Raw genomic sequence first — 17,888 nt, 5'->3', positions numbered from 1 at the left:
TGTGGCTTAAGAGAGATGACAGAGGGCAGACCCAACTTGACAGTCTATTTTCAAGAGGGCCATAAGTAAATTATAGTTTAGAAAATGATACCTCTTCAAGTCCAGTAAAGACCACTATTTAAGTCTAAAACCAGCAGCTGCATGATTCTTGGTAACAGAACTCTATTTTAAATTAAGAAAAGACCAAAACAGGCTAGATGGATACTCTATATATTTAATAATACTACAAGTTATTAAATCCTATCAGTCAGAGGTATTCTAATATTGGCCAACATACCTTAAATTGAACACAAGACATTTTAATTTGGAGTAGGGAATAAAGAAGGAATGTGAAAAGCCTTAAAGTATGTCGAGGGTCACTGAACGATTTGAACTGCTATTCCCGTTTCACTGTTTCTCAGTCTTTTGTCTGCATTCTCATTTGGGTCAGGGTTATGTTTTAGATTTTTAGATGTTCTGTTGAAATAAACAGAAAAATAGCTGCAAACCTCAAAAGAAACTGTGACGGGTTTTGGAGGGTGGGGGTTTCAGCTTTTTAAAACCATAGACCTTCATTTCCTAATTAGACACCTTGGTCTTGCGCTTGCCCTGACTTTTGTTAATGAAATAGGCAATATAGAATGATCTAGTTTTATATGTCTTCTCCTTTCTGTTTTCCTTTTTCCTTTATTATTCCCTTTCTCACCAAACTTTCCAGAAAGCATTTTTATCTTTCATTCTCAATACTGGTAATCACACACTTTCACACACACACACATATACACACACACTTACTGCCAGTCACCGCCATCTACTACCTGCTGGTTATCAATCTCCAAAGGTCACAGTCAGCTCCTCCCTGTCCCTGGGGTACAGATGACACTGTTTGGCACTGAGTCTGGACTTGGCACCTCCAGGGCATTGCCTCCTGTGTGGCCTAGTCAGTGGGCCCTCTTTTTCTCAAGTACATTTTAGTTCTGCAGCCCTGAAGTGTGAGGCTTAAAGCAGAGGCCCCAGTACGTAATTACAGACAGGAGATCTGGGGATGACTGAGGCCTCACATCTCCATGCTATTGTGCCTGGGGCATGTGAGGAAGGAAGGTGGGGACCAAGGAGGGGCAAGTTCAGCCCTCCTAACCTGATCACCTTGGTCCTTGGAATATATTCCTTCTGGAAGTTCTGACCGGCTTTGCACATTCTCCCAGGACACTAATACTGCATTTGCATCGTACTTTTATATAAAAAGTGAGGAATCGTGAAACACTTATACCAAGTAAATGGTACCAGGAACCTGAGAAATTCTACAAAAAAAGAATTGCAGTCTTCCTCTGGGTATAAGACATTTCAAGGAGATCACAAGTCATGCTTGCTGTTTTATTTTGTTTTGTTTTGTTTTTGTTTTTCTCATTGAAAAAAATCACTCACTTAAGAGACCATATTTGCGACCATTCTTCAGACTTAACAGTACCGTGGGTGAAGCTCAGCTTCTGAATGGATGACGATCCAGGGCAGAGTGGCCTCTACGCCACCAATTCTGTGGGTTGTGCCTGTGCACAGGTTATCTGGCCAGGGACGCACCGCATAGTGTATCTCCTTTGTTATTTGCTTGTTCAAGTGCCACTCTCACCGAATTTAACCATCCCCAAAGTATTTCAAATTACCAGGCAGCGTTCTTTTTATGGCCCCATCCATCCTCTTTGTCCCGATGTTTCCCCTCCAAACTTTTGCCCCTTCCTTTTCCCTCTAATCAGCAGTCAGGTGTTACAAACTCAAAAAACAAAAACCAAAAGACAAAGAAACATAACGTGTACCACGGAGAAGTCTTCACAGGAAGGCGCCTGTAAGAAAGGGCGACGTTAGCTGTCCCCCTTCCTGGGCTGCGCTGAGCTCAGTGGTGTCCGGCTACACGGCTGCGGTCATGGGGTTCTTCTGCCGGGGATCCTGGCTTCGGTAGGGGTACTGGTCTGGGCTGCCCCCTCGGGGGCCTGGCCTGCCCACTTCCTGATAGGCTGGCACTCTGTGGTGCTGAGGGGGCGAGGGCGGAACATCTTGTCGGAAGGGTCCTTTGTGCTGGGGGGCTGGCGGAGGTGGGTAGTACTGGGGGTACCGGAGATCTGCGACCCTCAGATCCGGGGGGCGGGGATAGCTCCCTTTGGGGGGATGCACATGGTGAGCCCCTGGGTAATATGGAAGCTCCCTCTCCTTGTAGAGCCCTCGAGGTACTGCTGTCAGATAGTCTATAGGATCGGCTGGTCCTCCCCTGGAAAGAAAAGAACAGACACATATCAACAGCTACTAAGCTGGCTGCCCAGCTGAAGGCCACATTCCTGTCTTCCATCAAGCCAAGCAACAATTAAGAACAACTTGAATGGAAGGTTTATTAATGCCTGGTGCCAACCCTCTGAATGCCACCACCCAGAGGTTACACAACTTTTCCCCAGTATTCAGGAGAACGGGTTGGCGTGACCAATGGAACGTGAGCAGAAGTGACATGGGCCCTTAAAAAGAAAAGTGGGAACCTTCTTCTTCCCTTCTCTCCTTCCTGTTGGCCATTGGAGTGGCCACGTTAGACCACAAGGAGAACACTACATGCCGAGGAAGGCAGAGCAGCCAAAGGCAAGAGCCTGGGTGCTTGACACCATGGAGCCACCCTGTCAGCCAGGACTGCTTCCCCTCAGGCTGGTACGTCAGAGAGACATAGACTCCTATCTTGTTCATACCCATTTATGCTGGCCTTTATTATACTAATCAGACTAGTTTCCTCAGCAAGGCAGAGCCTGGCTCTCTGAAGGCTGTGATCATTCCAGCCCTTCCCTTCTCTGCCTCTCTGAAGATGGTCCAGCATGTGATGGTAGAAATACTTGTGTTATTTGGAGTCATCAAGTTCCCACAGATTGCACTCAGTTCTCTCCTGGGTCTGTGGGTACTTTTTACATGGGCCACAGTCTTGGTCTAACTCTTTTGTCTTCTGTCACATCCCCGTGTGGATTAGGGTACCTTCCCCGCTCTACAGTTCCTAGAAAAAGTCCTGACCCAGAGCTGGGAATTATCTCACCTAGAACTTCCATATAAAGCCATTCTCCTGCAAAGTCAAGAAGCACCGCCAGGCCGGTAGCAGAGTGGGAAAAGCCAAACCAGCTGTACGTTACACAGTGTAACCAGTAGGCACAGGGAAAGGTCCAGGGCAAGGATAAACACTAACAGAAAGCGACCCTGTCTAGATCTTGCTGCTAAGACAACAAGCATCTTCTGATCCATTTGCCATAACAGAAGCAATACGTCTCTAAACCACGCACAGATGACTGCATCTTATCTAGCCTGGGGTTAAACAGATGAGTTCTATTTGCAGCTCTTAAAATCCCATAAACCTTCTGTGCACATATACACCACCCCCATCCCCAGATCTTTCCCACTTTTTACTCCTCCCCACCTTTTATTATTTTCTTAAAGGAAAACAGCAACAATCATAATTAGTGAAAAGCTCTCCAATGTCAGAATACACACTGGTAGAACTCTTGAAAGAAATGACAGGGCTGTAGGGACAGAGTGTCTGTGGTTAATCAAACACAGGCAATGAGGGTCAAAATCACCCTGTAATCTTCAGAGTTGGATGTTAAAACAGCTCTGTAAGTTCCCCAAATCAATGAAGGTTTGACAAGCTTCAAGCTCCAAGCATGTGGAAAGCCGCATGTGTGCACATTTATAAAGATGAACAATAGAATTCTCCCTCCACTTCTTTATGTCTTAATTTGGCTATGTATAATAATGAAAGATAGATCCTTGAGCTTGGGGTAATTTAGTCAGTGAGAGTTTTCAGATAAAAAAATTAAATTGTTTACGTACAAGTTATTATAGCCTCGACTGCTATTATTCAGTGCAGTGTGCTTTGCTCTATTTTAAATTGCCCATGACAAATTGAGCACAAATACATCATCTGTCACTCCAGCCAGGGGAAATTAAGGATCAGGATTTCATCTTCCCTTTTCCTTAGAATTTTATGTTTGATTTAGGAAAACTTCCAGCATTCCTTATATCTTTTACCATAAAATATTTGAAGCCCCCTGGTACCCCCACACTGATTTCTATGCTTTTTGGTTCATGTTAGAGATTTCCAAAATGTTTAAGAAGAAAAAATGTTTAACCTGTGCTTTCTCTCAAAATCTACTGGAGATATTTCTCTGCATGAAGTGAAACATGTGGTTTTTCTGCACTCATTTTAAGCCCTTGGGATAAATCACTGACATTTGCAACACACAAACATTATCTGCTTTAAAATGAACACACAGCCAGTGCTCCCTCCGGACCCTCTTAGCCTGGATGTTTCCTGTTTAAAATGGAAAGAGAGAAAGGAGGAATTCCAGGCCTTGGACTTTTAGGGTCCTGTTCTCTCCCTGGAGGTTTCTCTCTTTTAAAACAGAACATTATAAAAGACAGGCATGCCTTTTTTTTTTTTTTCCCCCCTTTCTTTCTTTCTTTCTTTCTTTCTTTTTTTTTTTTGAGAGAGAAAACCCAGATCAAGTGGTGACGGGGCAGGAGCCACCCTGAGGGCCACCATGACACCGCACACAGGGACAGTCGCTATCCCTTCCCCCACACCTTACTCCGGCAACTCCTCCACCTCCCAGGGCAAGGGCCGGGAGGGCTCCCTAGGCAGCTGGGGCAGAACTCAAGATAGTTTTGTGGTCCCATGTTGCTTCCTCTGAGGGGGGATTTCATGTCTGGGAGCTTGCTTACATGCATCAGAAACCAAGTAAGGTAGTTGTTCTTTGTCAAGCAATGAAATCATGGAAATCATCTTATTCTGTAGAACTCATCAAAACAGTTATCGTTTTTAATTTTTCAGAGAGAAGAAAAACAATGAGCTGGCCTATAAAAACACTGTTTAAGGTTCAAAGAGTGCTAGAAGAATTTTTCTTTCTTTGATTGGGGAGGGGGAGTTGCTAGTGTTTATAACTTTGCTCAAAATTAAGCACTTTCTACAGACTTTTCCCAGAACATCTAAGTGCTTTTGAATACTGTACATATATACACTTAAAAGAATGATTTTTAATGTAAAAAAAAAAAAAGAAAAAAGAAGGCCTCTCGTTAACTACAGGACTTGGTAGGAAAAAGGAAGAACAAGAAGGAGCTGAAATTTTAGCTTTGTTAATCTTGAGTTTCCTTATCCAAAGTTTCTTCATTTGGGTGAAATTTCTTATTGGTAGGACCACACAGAAATCAATCCATGCTTATTACAGTTACCAATGCTGCATGTTTTGAGCCAACCTTGAGAAACCCAGGCAGCTTCCTCTGGAGATTCTGATGTAAACAAGGATCCAAACAGAAAATGTATCAGAACTTTAAGACCCCCTCATTTCTCATGTGACCTCATGATTTTCATTTGTATGTGTTATTGTTTTTCTTAAAAACAATTTCCCATTGAAAGTCTCACCCAGGAACTATATTTACTTAAGGAAAGAGAAACAAGCCTATATTTGCTTTCTTTATAATAACTCTTTGAGGAAGCTGTCATGAAGATATCTATTTTTAAAATTTCACTTATTTTTTCATGTTTTTCACTGTTTACTTTTTATTTTAGTTTTGATAAGGCTCATTTTTGAGGCCAAAAGGATGCAAATTTTGCTTGGAAAACTCATAGAAAGTATCTCAGACATACAATTTCCAATCTCATAGACACATGCAATAATGAGTGTTAATCTTTAGGTCTAAACATGAGAAAGCTATATGATAGTGACATGTGAAGAAACAATAAGGATCACTTTATTTATACGAGGATTTCCTCTTTTGCCATTTAGGTATGCCACTATTTTTCATTAAGCAAAAACGGGGCTGAAAATCAGAGGCTATGCAGGTCAGAGAGCCAGCCCCTGGATACCAATAGTCTTTGTTCTATGGGAGGATGGAAGGCATGCTCCTACATTTGCTAAGACAATTCTATGTGGGGAAGGGGCTCAGTATTGGATGAACTGAGTCACTGATAAACCTTCTGGCTAGGAATGAGGTGGCTATGCTTACAATACTGGGAATAGATGAAGGGGCATGAGCAATTCTGAATTGTCCCATCTGTCCCTGCATCCCCTCACCCCCCCACCACCCTAAATTGCATAGAAGATCTCTTTCTTCGGCACTCACTACAGTCAGTCATTCTCCCCTCACCTGTCCTTCGCACTGCCCTGTGACTACTTTATCTACTACACTGGAGCACAAGCATCTTGAAGGAAGGAACTGAGCTTCACATATCTAGTGATCTCCCTCGGAGCTTAGCACAGAGCTTTGCACCTCACAGGTGCTCCATAAATGTATATTGAATTTATTCAAGGGTGTTTAAAGTAAAGAGAAAACCCACAAACAGATCCAATAATCATCGAGGGTCAGATGTAGGGGCTGGAAGGTGTTGGTAGGTGGTTAGAGGAATGAAAGGAAAAAGTGGACTCTCATTGAGATTCAGAGACTATAATGGCCGAGGTAAGATGACTCCTTAATTTTTAAAAAAGGAGGGATGGAGAGAGGGGTATGGGCTGAAAAAAGGGGTTGGATTGTGTCCAACACAGACTGATTCTCAATACTATCAGCGCACAGATTATTATACAAGGTCTGTCCAGAAAAAGTCCAGCCATTGTTAATATAATGAGAATGGTTTGCATGATATCAATGTAACCTGGCAGCCAAGGAGAGTGGACTGGAATGCACATGCGTGAACAACGACAAGTTCACTGTACTAGTAAGCATGGGTGGTAGATGTCATTGAGCATGTGTACTGTGTGGCTGTCACATTCAAAATGACAGAGTGAGTAGAGCAATGGCTCTGCATCAGATTTTGTGTTAAGTGCGAAGATTCCTCCATGGAAACTGTCTGGATGATTCAGAGGCTGCAACTATGGGCAACTGGTGATCGGCAGCCTCATCACGACAACACCCCTGCTCTTGCATTACGTCTCCTGCAGTTATTTTGTGAAACATAAAATTACCGAGGTGACTTAGTGCCCCCTACAGCCAGATTTGGCACCCTGCAACTTCTGGCTTTTCCCAAAACTAAAATCACCTTTGAAAGGGAAGAGATTTCAGATTGTCGATGAGATTCAGGGAAATATGATGGGGCAGCTGATGGTGATTGGGTAAACTGTGTGAGGTCCCAAGGTGCCTACTTTGAAGGGGACTCAGGCATCATTGTCCTATGTACAGTGTTTCTTGTATCTTGTATCTTCTTCAATAAATGTCTCTATTTTTCACATTACATGGCTGGATGCCTTCTGGACAGATCTCGTATATGTCTTTTTTGCCAATAACAAAAGTCCACTGTCTTATCTCTATTGACTTGCATAGTACTTGAAACATAGTAGGTGCTTAATACATCCTGGACTTGAATTTAATTGCCTTGACCTACCAGTGAGGTTAACATGACTATAACTGGTGCACGTTAAGTGTATTTATTCAAGAATCATTTAAGGGTTGTTTCTATTATGGTACAGCAAAGAAATTGTCTTTGTTTCTGTCATAACACAACAATCTAGTGACATCTTAATGTATACATTTAAAAATACAGTATACATGGTCTCAAATAAAAGGTCTTAGGAGATGATGTCAAAGGTGAAAACCAGGTGCAGTTTCAAGTACCTGAGCTTGAGGATTGATAAACACCAGTCAGAGGAAGAGGTGATGTCCAGTTCCCATCTGTCACAGAGCTTCCTGACCTTTTCTCTACCAGAATACACAAGATGGGTGACTTTCATACAAATCACATATGTGCAAGAGCGGCAGAGGCTAGGATTATGCAAATTTCTCTACCTCCTGCTGTAACTGAATGCCCTTCCCTCTCACTCAAAAAAAGAAAAAAAAACCCACAAGGAGATTCAAGAGAGTGGGGGCAACATTATCAAGGGAGAAAATTTGAATCTGCTATAACTTATTAAAATAAATTATTTTCAACCTTTTGTTCTTCAAGAATCAGGGACAAATGTTTGTAATAAATAGCTCATCACAATGCCCCTATGTGTGTCAAGCCCGAGTTTAAGAACAACGGCTTCATCCATGCAATGAGCTCCCTTTACGAGTAAGGACAGGCGCAGTTGAACAATGGGAAGAACAATTAAGGTGCAGGCAAAGTTTAGCAGGTGTAAAAATAAGATATGCAGTAAACAGGGTGAAAGCCATAAGAAAAAGTTTCCGAAGGAGAGAACCACGTTCCTCTTAATTTTTGTAAAATACTTCGCATACTAATAGCTGCCAAAACAAAGACAACTTCTTAACTTCCAAGGTCGCCTTCATGGGTTTCCTTTTGTGGTAATAATTGACTGTGACCAAATTTGGGGTGGAAATAAAAGGAAGGAACATGATGTAAAACTGCTGGTGCTGAGAGGTCCTTGTCCGTGTTGGCAGAAATTTGACACCTGGCAAAGCCACTCTGCTCTCAAGTACACCTAGTCAAGAGTAGTTACTGGGGATGTTGGTGCCTTCTTCTCTGATTCTTTGACAAATACGGCAATGTTAAAAAAAATGATCAGTGCAAATGAATATACTTGTAGGCGCTTGAATCCCCCAGGCTACGTGGCCAGAGATGCTTTCAGTCTGTGTTTGGAAATTCCTTCAGTGTCAGATTTCCAGTTAGCAGGCCTTCCCCCTTCACCCAGGCGTGAATGTGGTTGGCCAGGATAGGCAGGGCCCTCTGCACTGTACACCACACAGCTATGATTTCTGCAGATTTTACAGAATTGTGAAGTATAACGATAATTTGATGGCCTATTTCAGGAAGAAATTCCACTTTCATCACACATTTCCCACGGCATTACCAGGACTGGACTCTTGCTCTTTGCTAAGAACTGAAGTGGGAAGAGATTTATCAGCAGATGCCTTTAGCCCTTGTTAACACCAAGGAAATGTTTGCAAAGAAATGAAAGAGGAATGAGAATGACTGAGTGCTCAGAAGACATTTCTGAGACAGTTGAAGGCATTTTAAGAATTCTGGTGGCCCACATTTAATTCCTTCTTTCATGTTTTGCAACAATGACCACAAACAAGAATTCAGTTTTTAACAAACTTCACGTGCAAGGAGGACGGGATCCTAGATAACTGGTTAGCAGATATTATCTGGAAAATGGCCCTTAATGATAAATGTTTCATTCTATCAGACAATGGCAGGTATTCCCTAAAAGTGTTCCTGCTAAAATAATTTTCTTTATGAGGGGGGAGCAAGATTTTAAAAGTGGGTGCCGAGGACAACTAGAAAGGGTAACGTGAGAGCATATACACAGAGGGAATCTTAGGAAGCCCAACTGCTGTGAGTGGCCACAACAAAGAAAGTCATGAAATCCATTGAGCGATACCTGCATATAATTACCCCGCAGTCTTTTTCACTCCAGAAGAGGTTTTATTTAAATGGTAACCAAGGGAACAAATCATCATAACTTGTTAGTCCACTAAAGTTCTCTCTCTCTCTTTCTCAACAGTAGTTCTAGAATTTTAATATCTAAACACTGAAGATTTTATCGAATTGTCATGCAAGAGACAACAGTTCAAGTTTAAGGTCAGACTTGGAGGGGCCAACAGGTTCGAGAGTATAGGGTCCTGAATTCTAAAGATGGTTTTGCCTGCCTCTTAGGAGAAGCACCGCACAGTTTTCTGCCCCAAGGTCACTGCCTAGAGATGGGACATTCTAGGAGAAAATACACTGTTCACGAGGCTGTTTCCCCTGATCAGTTTAATTATATTTATTTTTAGAGTAATGCATAGAATTTTTGGTTAAGATATTCCTATGTCTTATCTAAAGGAATTCAGATACCATATAGCTGCCACATCTTTACATGCTCCCATTCCTCTGCCATTAATTTCTAATACCTGGGCAACAGGAGGCTTTTGACGTAAATCCCTCTTCAGTAAAGGCAAGGACCAGTGTCAATGAATCTTAAACATGTTCACCTTTGTGTGTGTGGGGGGGGGGGGTGGGCTTTCATATCATGATTTTATTAAGACCCAAGTGAAACCTAACACTGCAGTTGTCTTACTCTGAGATTCAGAAGCAGAAATATTAGTGTTGGGAATAGTGCTACTAGTCTATTGGATGAGCTCAGGAACAAACTTGGAAAGCTGAATTTAGAATTGCAGATTCAACGGCTGCCAAGCACAGAGGCTCTTTCCCAAGTGCCTACAGCGGGCCAGGTTCCATCCTAAGCATTTTCTCCACGTTAACATGCTTGTTCCTCACAACAGCACTGCAAGGTACTATCCTCCTCCCTGGTTTGCAGCTGGGAAAACAGGAAGACAGAAAGATTAAGTAACTTGACCAAAATCACACAGGAAGTAGCAGGCCCAGATTCAAGCCCAGGTCGACTGATAGGGAGGTCACATGCAGGACCACTAAGCTAGACCATGCAGCCTCCGACCTCTCTTGCTTGTCACCTGCCTGCAAAGTGCCTATTAGCAGCGAATGAGAGGAGGATTAAGGAGTGTGATTTTTATTCAGTAGAAGCTGGAGCAGGAGAGTGGCCTGAATTACCTATGGCGATGGCTCCACATGGAGGTTCCTTACAGGTACAAAATCAAACAATTACTTCTCCCCAGATCGGCTATTCCTTCAGGGGTCCCTTTGGAGAATGACACAATCTATTTTTGGCTGTCCATCCTCTCGGCTGTGGCCTTACTTTACTCAAATCCCTTTTCAACTGGCCTAGTACGTAGTAGTATATCATGGCTAGCAGACAAGCAGGCAGAGCTTGGGGCCAACTTCACAAGAGAGCAATTCAATAACCCGGGGCTGGGCGCACACGAATCTGAAGGACAGTTGAAGTCTGTAACCATCAAGCCAGTTGTCACCAACTCTGAAGCAATTTCGAATACATTGCTTTGTCCTTGCTCTCAAATGAAAACATGGCATAATTTGTAGACAGGGGAGTTCAGTTTTCTTTGCGGACTGTGTGGTCATTTACATTTTTTTGCATATGAAGCTCTCAAACGTAAATTCTGACAACTGTAAATGTTTTTCTTGTGCCTGAATATAAGATCGTCATAAAACTTTTTTTTTTTTTTTTAACACCAGGTAATATTTTCACCTAAATTTATATAATGTATCTTATAAACCTCCGGCTTTACTTTGTGCCTTAAGAAATGAGCTTGCTAGTATCAGTATTTAATGGATAAGGTAGTTGAAAGACCAGCGGACCAGGGACCAATGTAAAAACGAGTGCTAGGTTCATTTTTGGTTAGGAAGGGTTTTGATATCAGCACCTCCAAATACTGACTTGATTTCACCTCCATGCAGGTTTCCTGTGGAAAGACCTTTCTTCATCCTTCTCTCAGTAGTGACATCAGCTTCTTGGTCCTGCCCTCAGTTAGAGGGGGCGCATTGAGGGAGATACAGTCCGGCGCCAGAGCTCCATTTGGGGTTAGTTTGGATTTTGATCATTGATTCAGCCACAGCCAGGCTTGGGTGTATTTTGGAGATTTCTGTTCTAACAATTTCCCTGATATCCAGCAGCAAGGCAATGGGTCCATTCTTCAATTTCCACCGCATAATAAATGAAAGCCCTTTGGGCGTCTCTGTACTACTTTGATGTGGAACAGAAACACCTTATGATAATGTGCACTGAAATATGGAGGGTAATTCTGGGACTTCGTCTCCTGTCTGTGCTGAGCAGGTTCCAAGGCCCTGGGCTTGCCCTGGTGGGCACACAATGCTTAGCTGTTGGCCCCACTCAGCCCTTTTATCCGGAATCCCTCTCATTATTTGGCAGAATGCTTTGGAGCTAGCATCAGCATGACAGATTCCATATAGTATCGCATTCAAATAATCTTTCATTTTTGCAGATGAAATGGATTTACATCACGAAGGTTACTGAACTATATTGTAAAAATGGTTTTCGGCAGATGATAAAAGTTATTAAGAGCATCTTAGGTGCTGATGACTAGCGCTGAGCTCCTCTGTCCTTCCTGGGTCTCTTCATCCTGTGGCTGATCATTACATGGCTGGGAAAGTCCGGTTATTAATGTCATTACAAATCTTTTCCTTTCATGTCTCCTTTTATTGAAATTAGAGCATTCTTTGTCCTTTCTCTTTCTGGTGTAACGTAGCCTGTCAGCCCAGCTTCTTCGGGTTCCAGCCCCGCCTTTGATGCTGGTAAAATTGAGCAGCTAGCAAATCAAGGCTTATCATAGCTCATACTGATTGGGGCTACGCAATTGCTCTCCTCATCCCTTCTTCCTCTTCTTTTCATCTCCAATCTTCTTGTACAGTTACTGTCCTGAGCCTTTCCACAACCCTCTCCTATGCCCCCACCCAACTCCCTTTAGCAAACTAACATGTGGGTCCCAAGCCACTGATAAGTGCTTTTAACAAAGACAGAGCAAGACCAGCTTTTATTGTGAGTGAGCTCTTTCAGATGTTATTTCATCCCACATTTGTTCTCTCATTCCCTGATTTATTGATCTGTTCCTTGAACAATTCAAAGAAAACTGAAAACTCAGCCTCGCTTCTACTTCTTTGAGTGCTGCCTTGCTCTCCGTCCTATTTGGTGCTGGCACCTGTACCCATAATGAGGTGGTGTCCCTGTTTTATCCCATGCGTTCTACTATGAGCATGGTGGCAATCTGATTCTTAAAATCAGTCACGAAGCTGAAGCTTTAATAATTTAAATAAAAGCTTATCATAGAAAAGCAAATATTTACAAGTAGAAGGCATCTAATTTAAAGAAATTAATTAAAAGTAAATGCTGAAGTGATTTGAAACTAAGGAGTCATTACCAAATAAAACGGTATTTACCATTCACCCCATGGCAGCTTGATTTTGAACTTCAGGAGGGTTGTGATCCTAGGCTCTCCCCTAGGGCCCCAAGGTGCTCTCAGGGTTTTGGTACTGAGGGATCTCAGGGTGCACCTCTGAGTGTGGGACTCAGAGACACTAGATTGGGCTTGAACCGAACAAGGTACTTTGTGGAAATATGATCCAGGTGACTTAACTTTTTCTGAGTCTCAATGATCTCATCTGTAAAATGGGGATATTACTCCTGCCTTTCCTCCCCTTGCAGGGTTGTGAAGGGAACTGACCGAGAAAGAGCAAATAATCAAACAAAAAAAACGAATCATACAAAAGTTCTCAATACTTGTTGCATTTGAAATCGTAATCATTTTTTAAAAAAAATGAAACTGAATCTTTTATATGGAGTTTAAGGTGATTGTGCAAAGACCTAGAATGAGCAAGTAAACACATTTGTAAACAAATCCAAAATGTATGACTGAGAACTACGGCCCCTATGTACCCCCTCCCCTTTAACACGTGTCAGTGTAGGAAATCCTCTTACATAGGTTGCAACTTGTAGGCGTGCAGACGCATGTGCGCGCGTGCGCACACACACACATTCACTGTATATATAGGCTTACATGGTATTTAACATTTTTTTCAGTTGATTGCTGACACTGAAACACCGAGGGCTTTCACATAAAAACTTGGCTTTCCTGTTTTTCTTTAAGCCCAGGCCTCACCTTCCCTTAAGGCTGTAATCAGCTGGAGCTGCCCCCCTGGAGGCAGGGACAGAGCCCTCCTTAAGCTGTACTCCTGCCTGCTGCTCTCCTTGACAGTTCCCACCTGCCCCTACAGCTATTTAGGTTTGCAGCCCCTCCCCCCTGGGAATAAATCTCACTCCCTAAGTTTCTGCATCATTGCACTCAGTTTGCACCCTCCACTTATGGGTGAATGTTATCCAACTGCCCACTGTGAAGAGGAAAAGTAGACTAAAGTTTCTATCACCATACCTGGTCCACCTTTAAATCTTTCAAAATAAAGTCTCCATCACTAGCTCTGTGCTAGATAGAGAGCTGCAGAATGGAAAAGGACCCTGTCCCAGGGGGTTTCAGACAAGTCATTTCACTTTCTCAGGCCTTATCTTCAACTTTGTAAAATGAACAGGTTGCCCCAATGTGTCACCGTTACCGGGGTTACGATTTCATGACCCTTCCAGGAAACCACACAGGCTCCAATCCAAATTGACCTCGGGTCACACCGCTGCATTTCAGCCTGACCTCTGCAAGGCTGACCTGGCTGGACTTCTTTACTTATCTGTGCCTTGGTTTCTCCATCTGTAAAGTAATATGTGCTTTTCTTCTCATAAGAGAGAATGCAATGATATGGGTGAAAGTGTACTGGTGGAAAGTTGGGGTAAAACGAATCTACAATCTTATATTACTCCTGTAGCTCAAAGGTTGCAATTATGAAGGGAAACTTGCCTTGCCTAATGGGATTTCTGGATCAGACCTTGCACTCCCCACTGAAAGGCATTATGCAGATATTTTCCTGGCCAACAAGGTGATATTGTGCAAGTCTAATCAGCGCTGGGCAGAGTAATACCAGACGTCAGTTCCAGGGTATGTGTGCCCCACTTCAGAAAAACTGGATTCTAATCTGCCTCCTTGCCCCGTGCATTTTATGAGGAATGTATGTAGTTGGCTGTTATCAGGTGGTTAAGCAATTTGATGAGGTGTGAACTAGCCCTTTAATTGTTTTATTTACAACATACTTATCCACCCCCTGACATCCCATTGGGGAATTCTCTACTTAGTTGATTAAGTGAGGTTTAGGGAACTACAATTTGGTAAAACCAGAAGCTGAAAAATCTCCTTGGAGTTTTAGCAATCTTACAGTCATTTGTAAGTGTGCAACACACTTAGTTGATGTTAAAAAAAAGTCTCAACAACAAAAATAGATTAAATCATTAGTTACCATTATCTTCACCATTTAGAGAAATAATAACACGGAGAATCAAGGCGGAAAAATAACTAAATTTAAATCGTTTTGTTCTTCTCTTGGTATTGTTTCTAATAGAAAGAAATGGCTTCAGGGACTGTTTAATTTATCAGAGGCAGGTAATCAGAATTGCTTTTAGAAGCCAGCGCTTCTTTAAAAAAATAATCCTCTTATCTTTCCTCTGTACAGTAGTTCTAAATCCAGATGGATGATACTCCTAAAGTTAACCTAGCCTTGGTTGGCAGCAGTGCTAAATGAACCCCAAAATATCAAGTATCCATGGAAGGGTATGTACCCCAATGTCTACCCCAAGGATCTTACCACCTAGCTGGGGAGACAAAGGAAGAAACTAAAGACAACCCAGGACACTTATGCTAAATGCTAAGTGCCAAGAGGTTCCTGCTACAGGACAGGGTTCTGATGAGGGAGTGCCTTAGGGAAATCTTGAAGGAAGAGGTGGACGTAGGCAAGCAGAGAGAAGGGGATGGTGAGAGATGATGACCCTATAAGTGAGGCTGTTGAAAAACTGCAGGATACTGGGCAGAAAAGCTCAGAGGTCAAGGAAGTGTTCTTAATGCCAAAACTTCCTTGTCCCACATACTATTTCTTCCTGATCCCTTATTTCTGAATCAGATGCCCTTCTTAGGAACTTAATATCAGCAAATGTCAGCAATGTTCGAAAATTAAGTCATGATTGGTTTAAGTTTATATGGTAAAATTATATAAGATCATGGAAAATCTTTAATATAACGCAGACTTTATACATGCATAGGGAAAAGTTCTGCCTCTGTGGAATTGCTAACCACTATATTTAATTACCTATTTTCTTATGTGTCCCCCAATAAACTATGAGCTTTTTAACGTAAGGACTATTACTGAGTTACTGTTGACTTCCCAGTGCCTGGCACATGGTAGGTACTTGAAATAATACTTACTAAATGAATGCTATCTGGAGAGTTTTGGTGGAAAAAGGAATCCTCTTCTCTTTAAATTGAGTGGGACTTACACTTGCTGACTGAGAAAAAAATCTTCTCATTCGAGTTTCAGCCACGTACCTCTCTCCCCCATCAATTGGCCTCCTTCTTGTTGCCTAGTGACCAAACTCGCATCTCGAACACCAGCTCTACTAAATTAATCTCCATTGTAATAGTCTGTGGGCTCAGCTGCACTATGGTAAATGAGAGCCCTAGGCTTGGGGTCAAATCTGGCTTTGCCACTTGCTTGGAGAGAGGAATCTTCATGTCCATTTTCTTCACTCAAAAGTGGGGATTGTAGTACCAAGCTCATAGGGTTGTTAGGAGAAGGTCAAATTTAAAGATATATGGAAAAGCACTGTGTAACTGACAAAGCCCCCTCATTTATAAGATCATATTAGCATTACCCCTCCACTTTCTCCAGGCCTGAGGTTCTGCCCTACCCATTAAAATCCTTCAAGGAAATGAAGTCCTAGTCCTGAATCTTAATGTCCAAAACTGGGTGCCTTCATTCACTGCTGGACCTTTCTGATGCCAACAGAACCCCTTTGTGTTCACTCTCTGATAAGATTCCCTCTCAGGCTACGTTGGGATCCTGGGTTTTTGTTCGATCTGGCCTCACCACCAGATCTCTCATATCTCCTTCTGTTGGGGCCTCTCCCGATCTCCTTTGCTACTTCCAGGTGTGTCTGTGTTTAGGTCTCAGCCAACTTTCAGCTAAGCAATGCTGACCATCAATATGGACTCTGCTCTAAACACTAAGAAGTGAGATAAAACAGCAGGGGCGTTAGGCACAAATAATTACTGGTTTCCATTGAATGGACCTGTGACTTTGGAAAGCTGCTATCCTCTGTAACATAGTCTCAGTTTCCTCATCGGTAAAATTGGGATAGTAATGGTTACCTGATGCTCTAAGTACTTAGGAGGGTGATATTAGAATCTCTGTAAAGCACTTGGCCTAGTGCCTGGGCATGGTACGTGATTGGTAAAGATTGGGTATTGTTATTACTTTTCTTCCTGCTCCAATCTTTTATTGCTTATTCTTGATTCCATAATGTCTTATATGCTTTTCTTAGCCTTACAAATATTCAAATACGCCCAGAGGCATTTTTCTTCTCCAAAAATATGGTTCCTCCAGATGGAAATGAGGCAAGTTATCGCCACTTTCCCAACATTTATAAACCATGTTCATCAAAAAGACTTTACGACTTACAGTAAAATATAGACTCTCTTTTTTTGTGCAGCCTCAGTTACATTCTTTATTACTAATTGCTATTTACTGCTGTACCCTGGCTGGTTTGGCTCAGTGGATTGAGCGTCGGCCTGCGAGCTAAGTGTCGCTGGTTCGATCTTCCAGTCAGGGCACATCAGAGAAGGAAAACTCTGACTCCAAAAAACCTCCGCTGCCTTGCGGCATACCTCTTCAGCGGAAAGGCTAAGGGAGTAAACCCCGACAGAAAATCCGGAGCCGGAGTCCCTAAGGCGGTTTGACGTTGTAGTCAACACCGGCAACTCCTGCGGCGCACCTGAAGCCAAGCTGTATTGACTCCGTCTTTCCCTTGGACCCTTCAGCTGCGAAGAGAGGGGGGGTCTGCTGCATGGGCAACAGCAGACCCTCCATATCACCCTGCCCAGGCTCTGTAGCTTCAGCTTCACTGGAGAGGACACTCCAGCGTCATCGCAAGATGTCGATTCAACACGGGAGGAGACAGATACCGTGTCACTCCCGAGTCGGACTGCACAACCATTCTCGGCGGTGCAGATAGACTCTTAAGAAGCTACACCATCGTCTCTCGAGACGGACGGCTGCCAACGATTTACTGCTGTGTCCACACTGGTGCCACCTCTTGGGGGACTGCTGGGGGGTTGTTCACATTCTCAGAGGAAGACAAACACAACCACATGTGTGGCTATACAGGCAGCTGTAGATGCAAACGTCCAAATCCAAAGGACACTGTGATGTAGCCAAAAAGACCACAAAGCATGATCTCAAAAAAGACATATTATCCCCCATTTCTAGTCTTTTTCTTTTCCATTGAACTATCTGGATGAATCAAGCACTGGATTTCATTTACTTGAGGGAGCATTCTTGAAGCCTGCGGGTCAGATGACAATCATCCCCAGGAACAGAAAACAGTCTTGGTGCATTTGTCTGACGGATCATTGTTTAGGGTTTTGGCACTCATCCTGCTTTTTACGTGTGTGTGACA

General features: G+C 42.8%; 1 protein-coding gene across 1 annotated transcript in view; it reads right to left on the bottom strand.

Annotated features, from left to right (window-relative positions):
• Positions 1-507: 507 nt before the first annotated feature.
• Positions 508-17,888, bottom strand: part of PARD3B (par-3 family cell polarity regulator beta) — a 966,908-nt gene continuing 949,527 nt past the window's right edge. The window contains exon 23 of the mRNA XM_090282860.1: positions 508-2,239. Within this exon, the coding sequence (XP_090138986.1) occupies positions 1,882-2,239 (358 nt within the window). The 3' untranslated portion in view covers positions 508-1,881. The remainder of the gene's footprint in view (positions 2,240-17,888) is intronic.

Source organism: Furipterus horrens, unplaced genomic scaffold (genome assembly GCF_987537825.1).
Source record: "Furipterus horrens unplaced genomic scaffold, mFurHor1.1.pri manual_scaffold_1, whole genome shotgun sequence".
NCBI classification, from domain to species: Eukaryota; Metazoa; Chordata; class Mammalia; order Chiroptera; family Furipteridae; genus Furipterus; species Furipterus horrens.
Note: the sequence above shows the minus strand (reverse complement) of the source record. Positions and strands in the feature narration are given on the sequence as shown.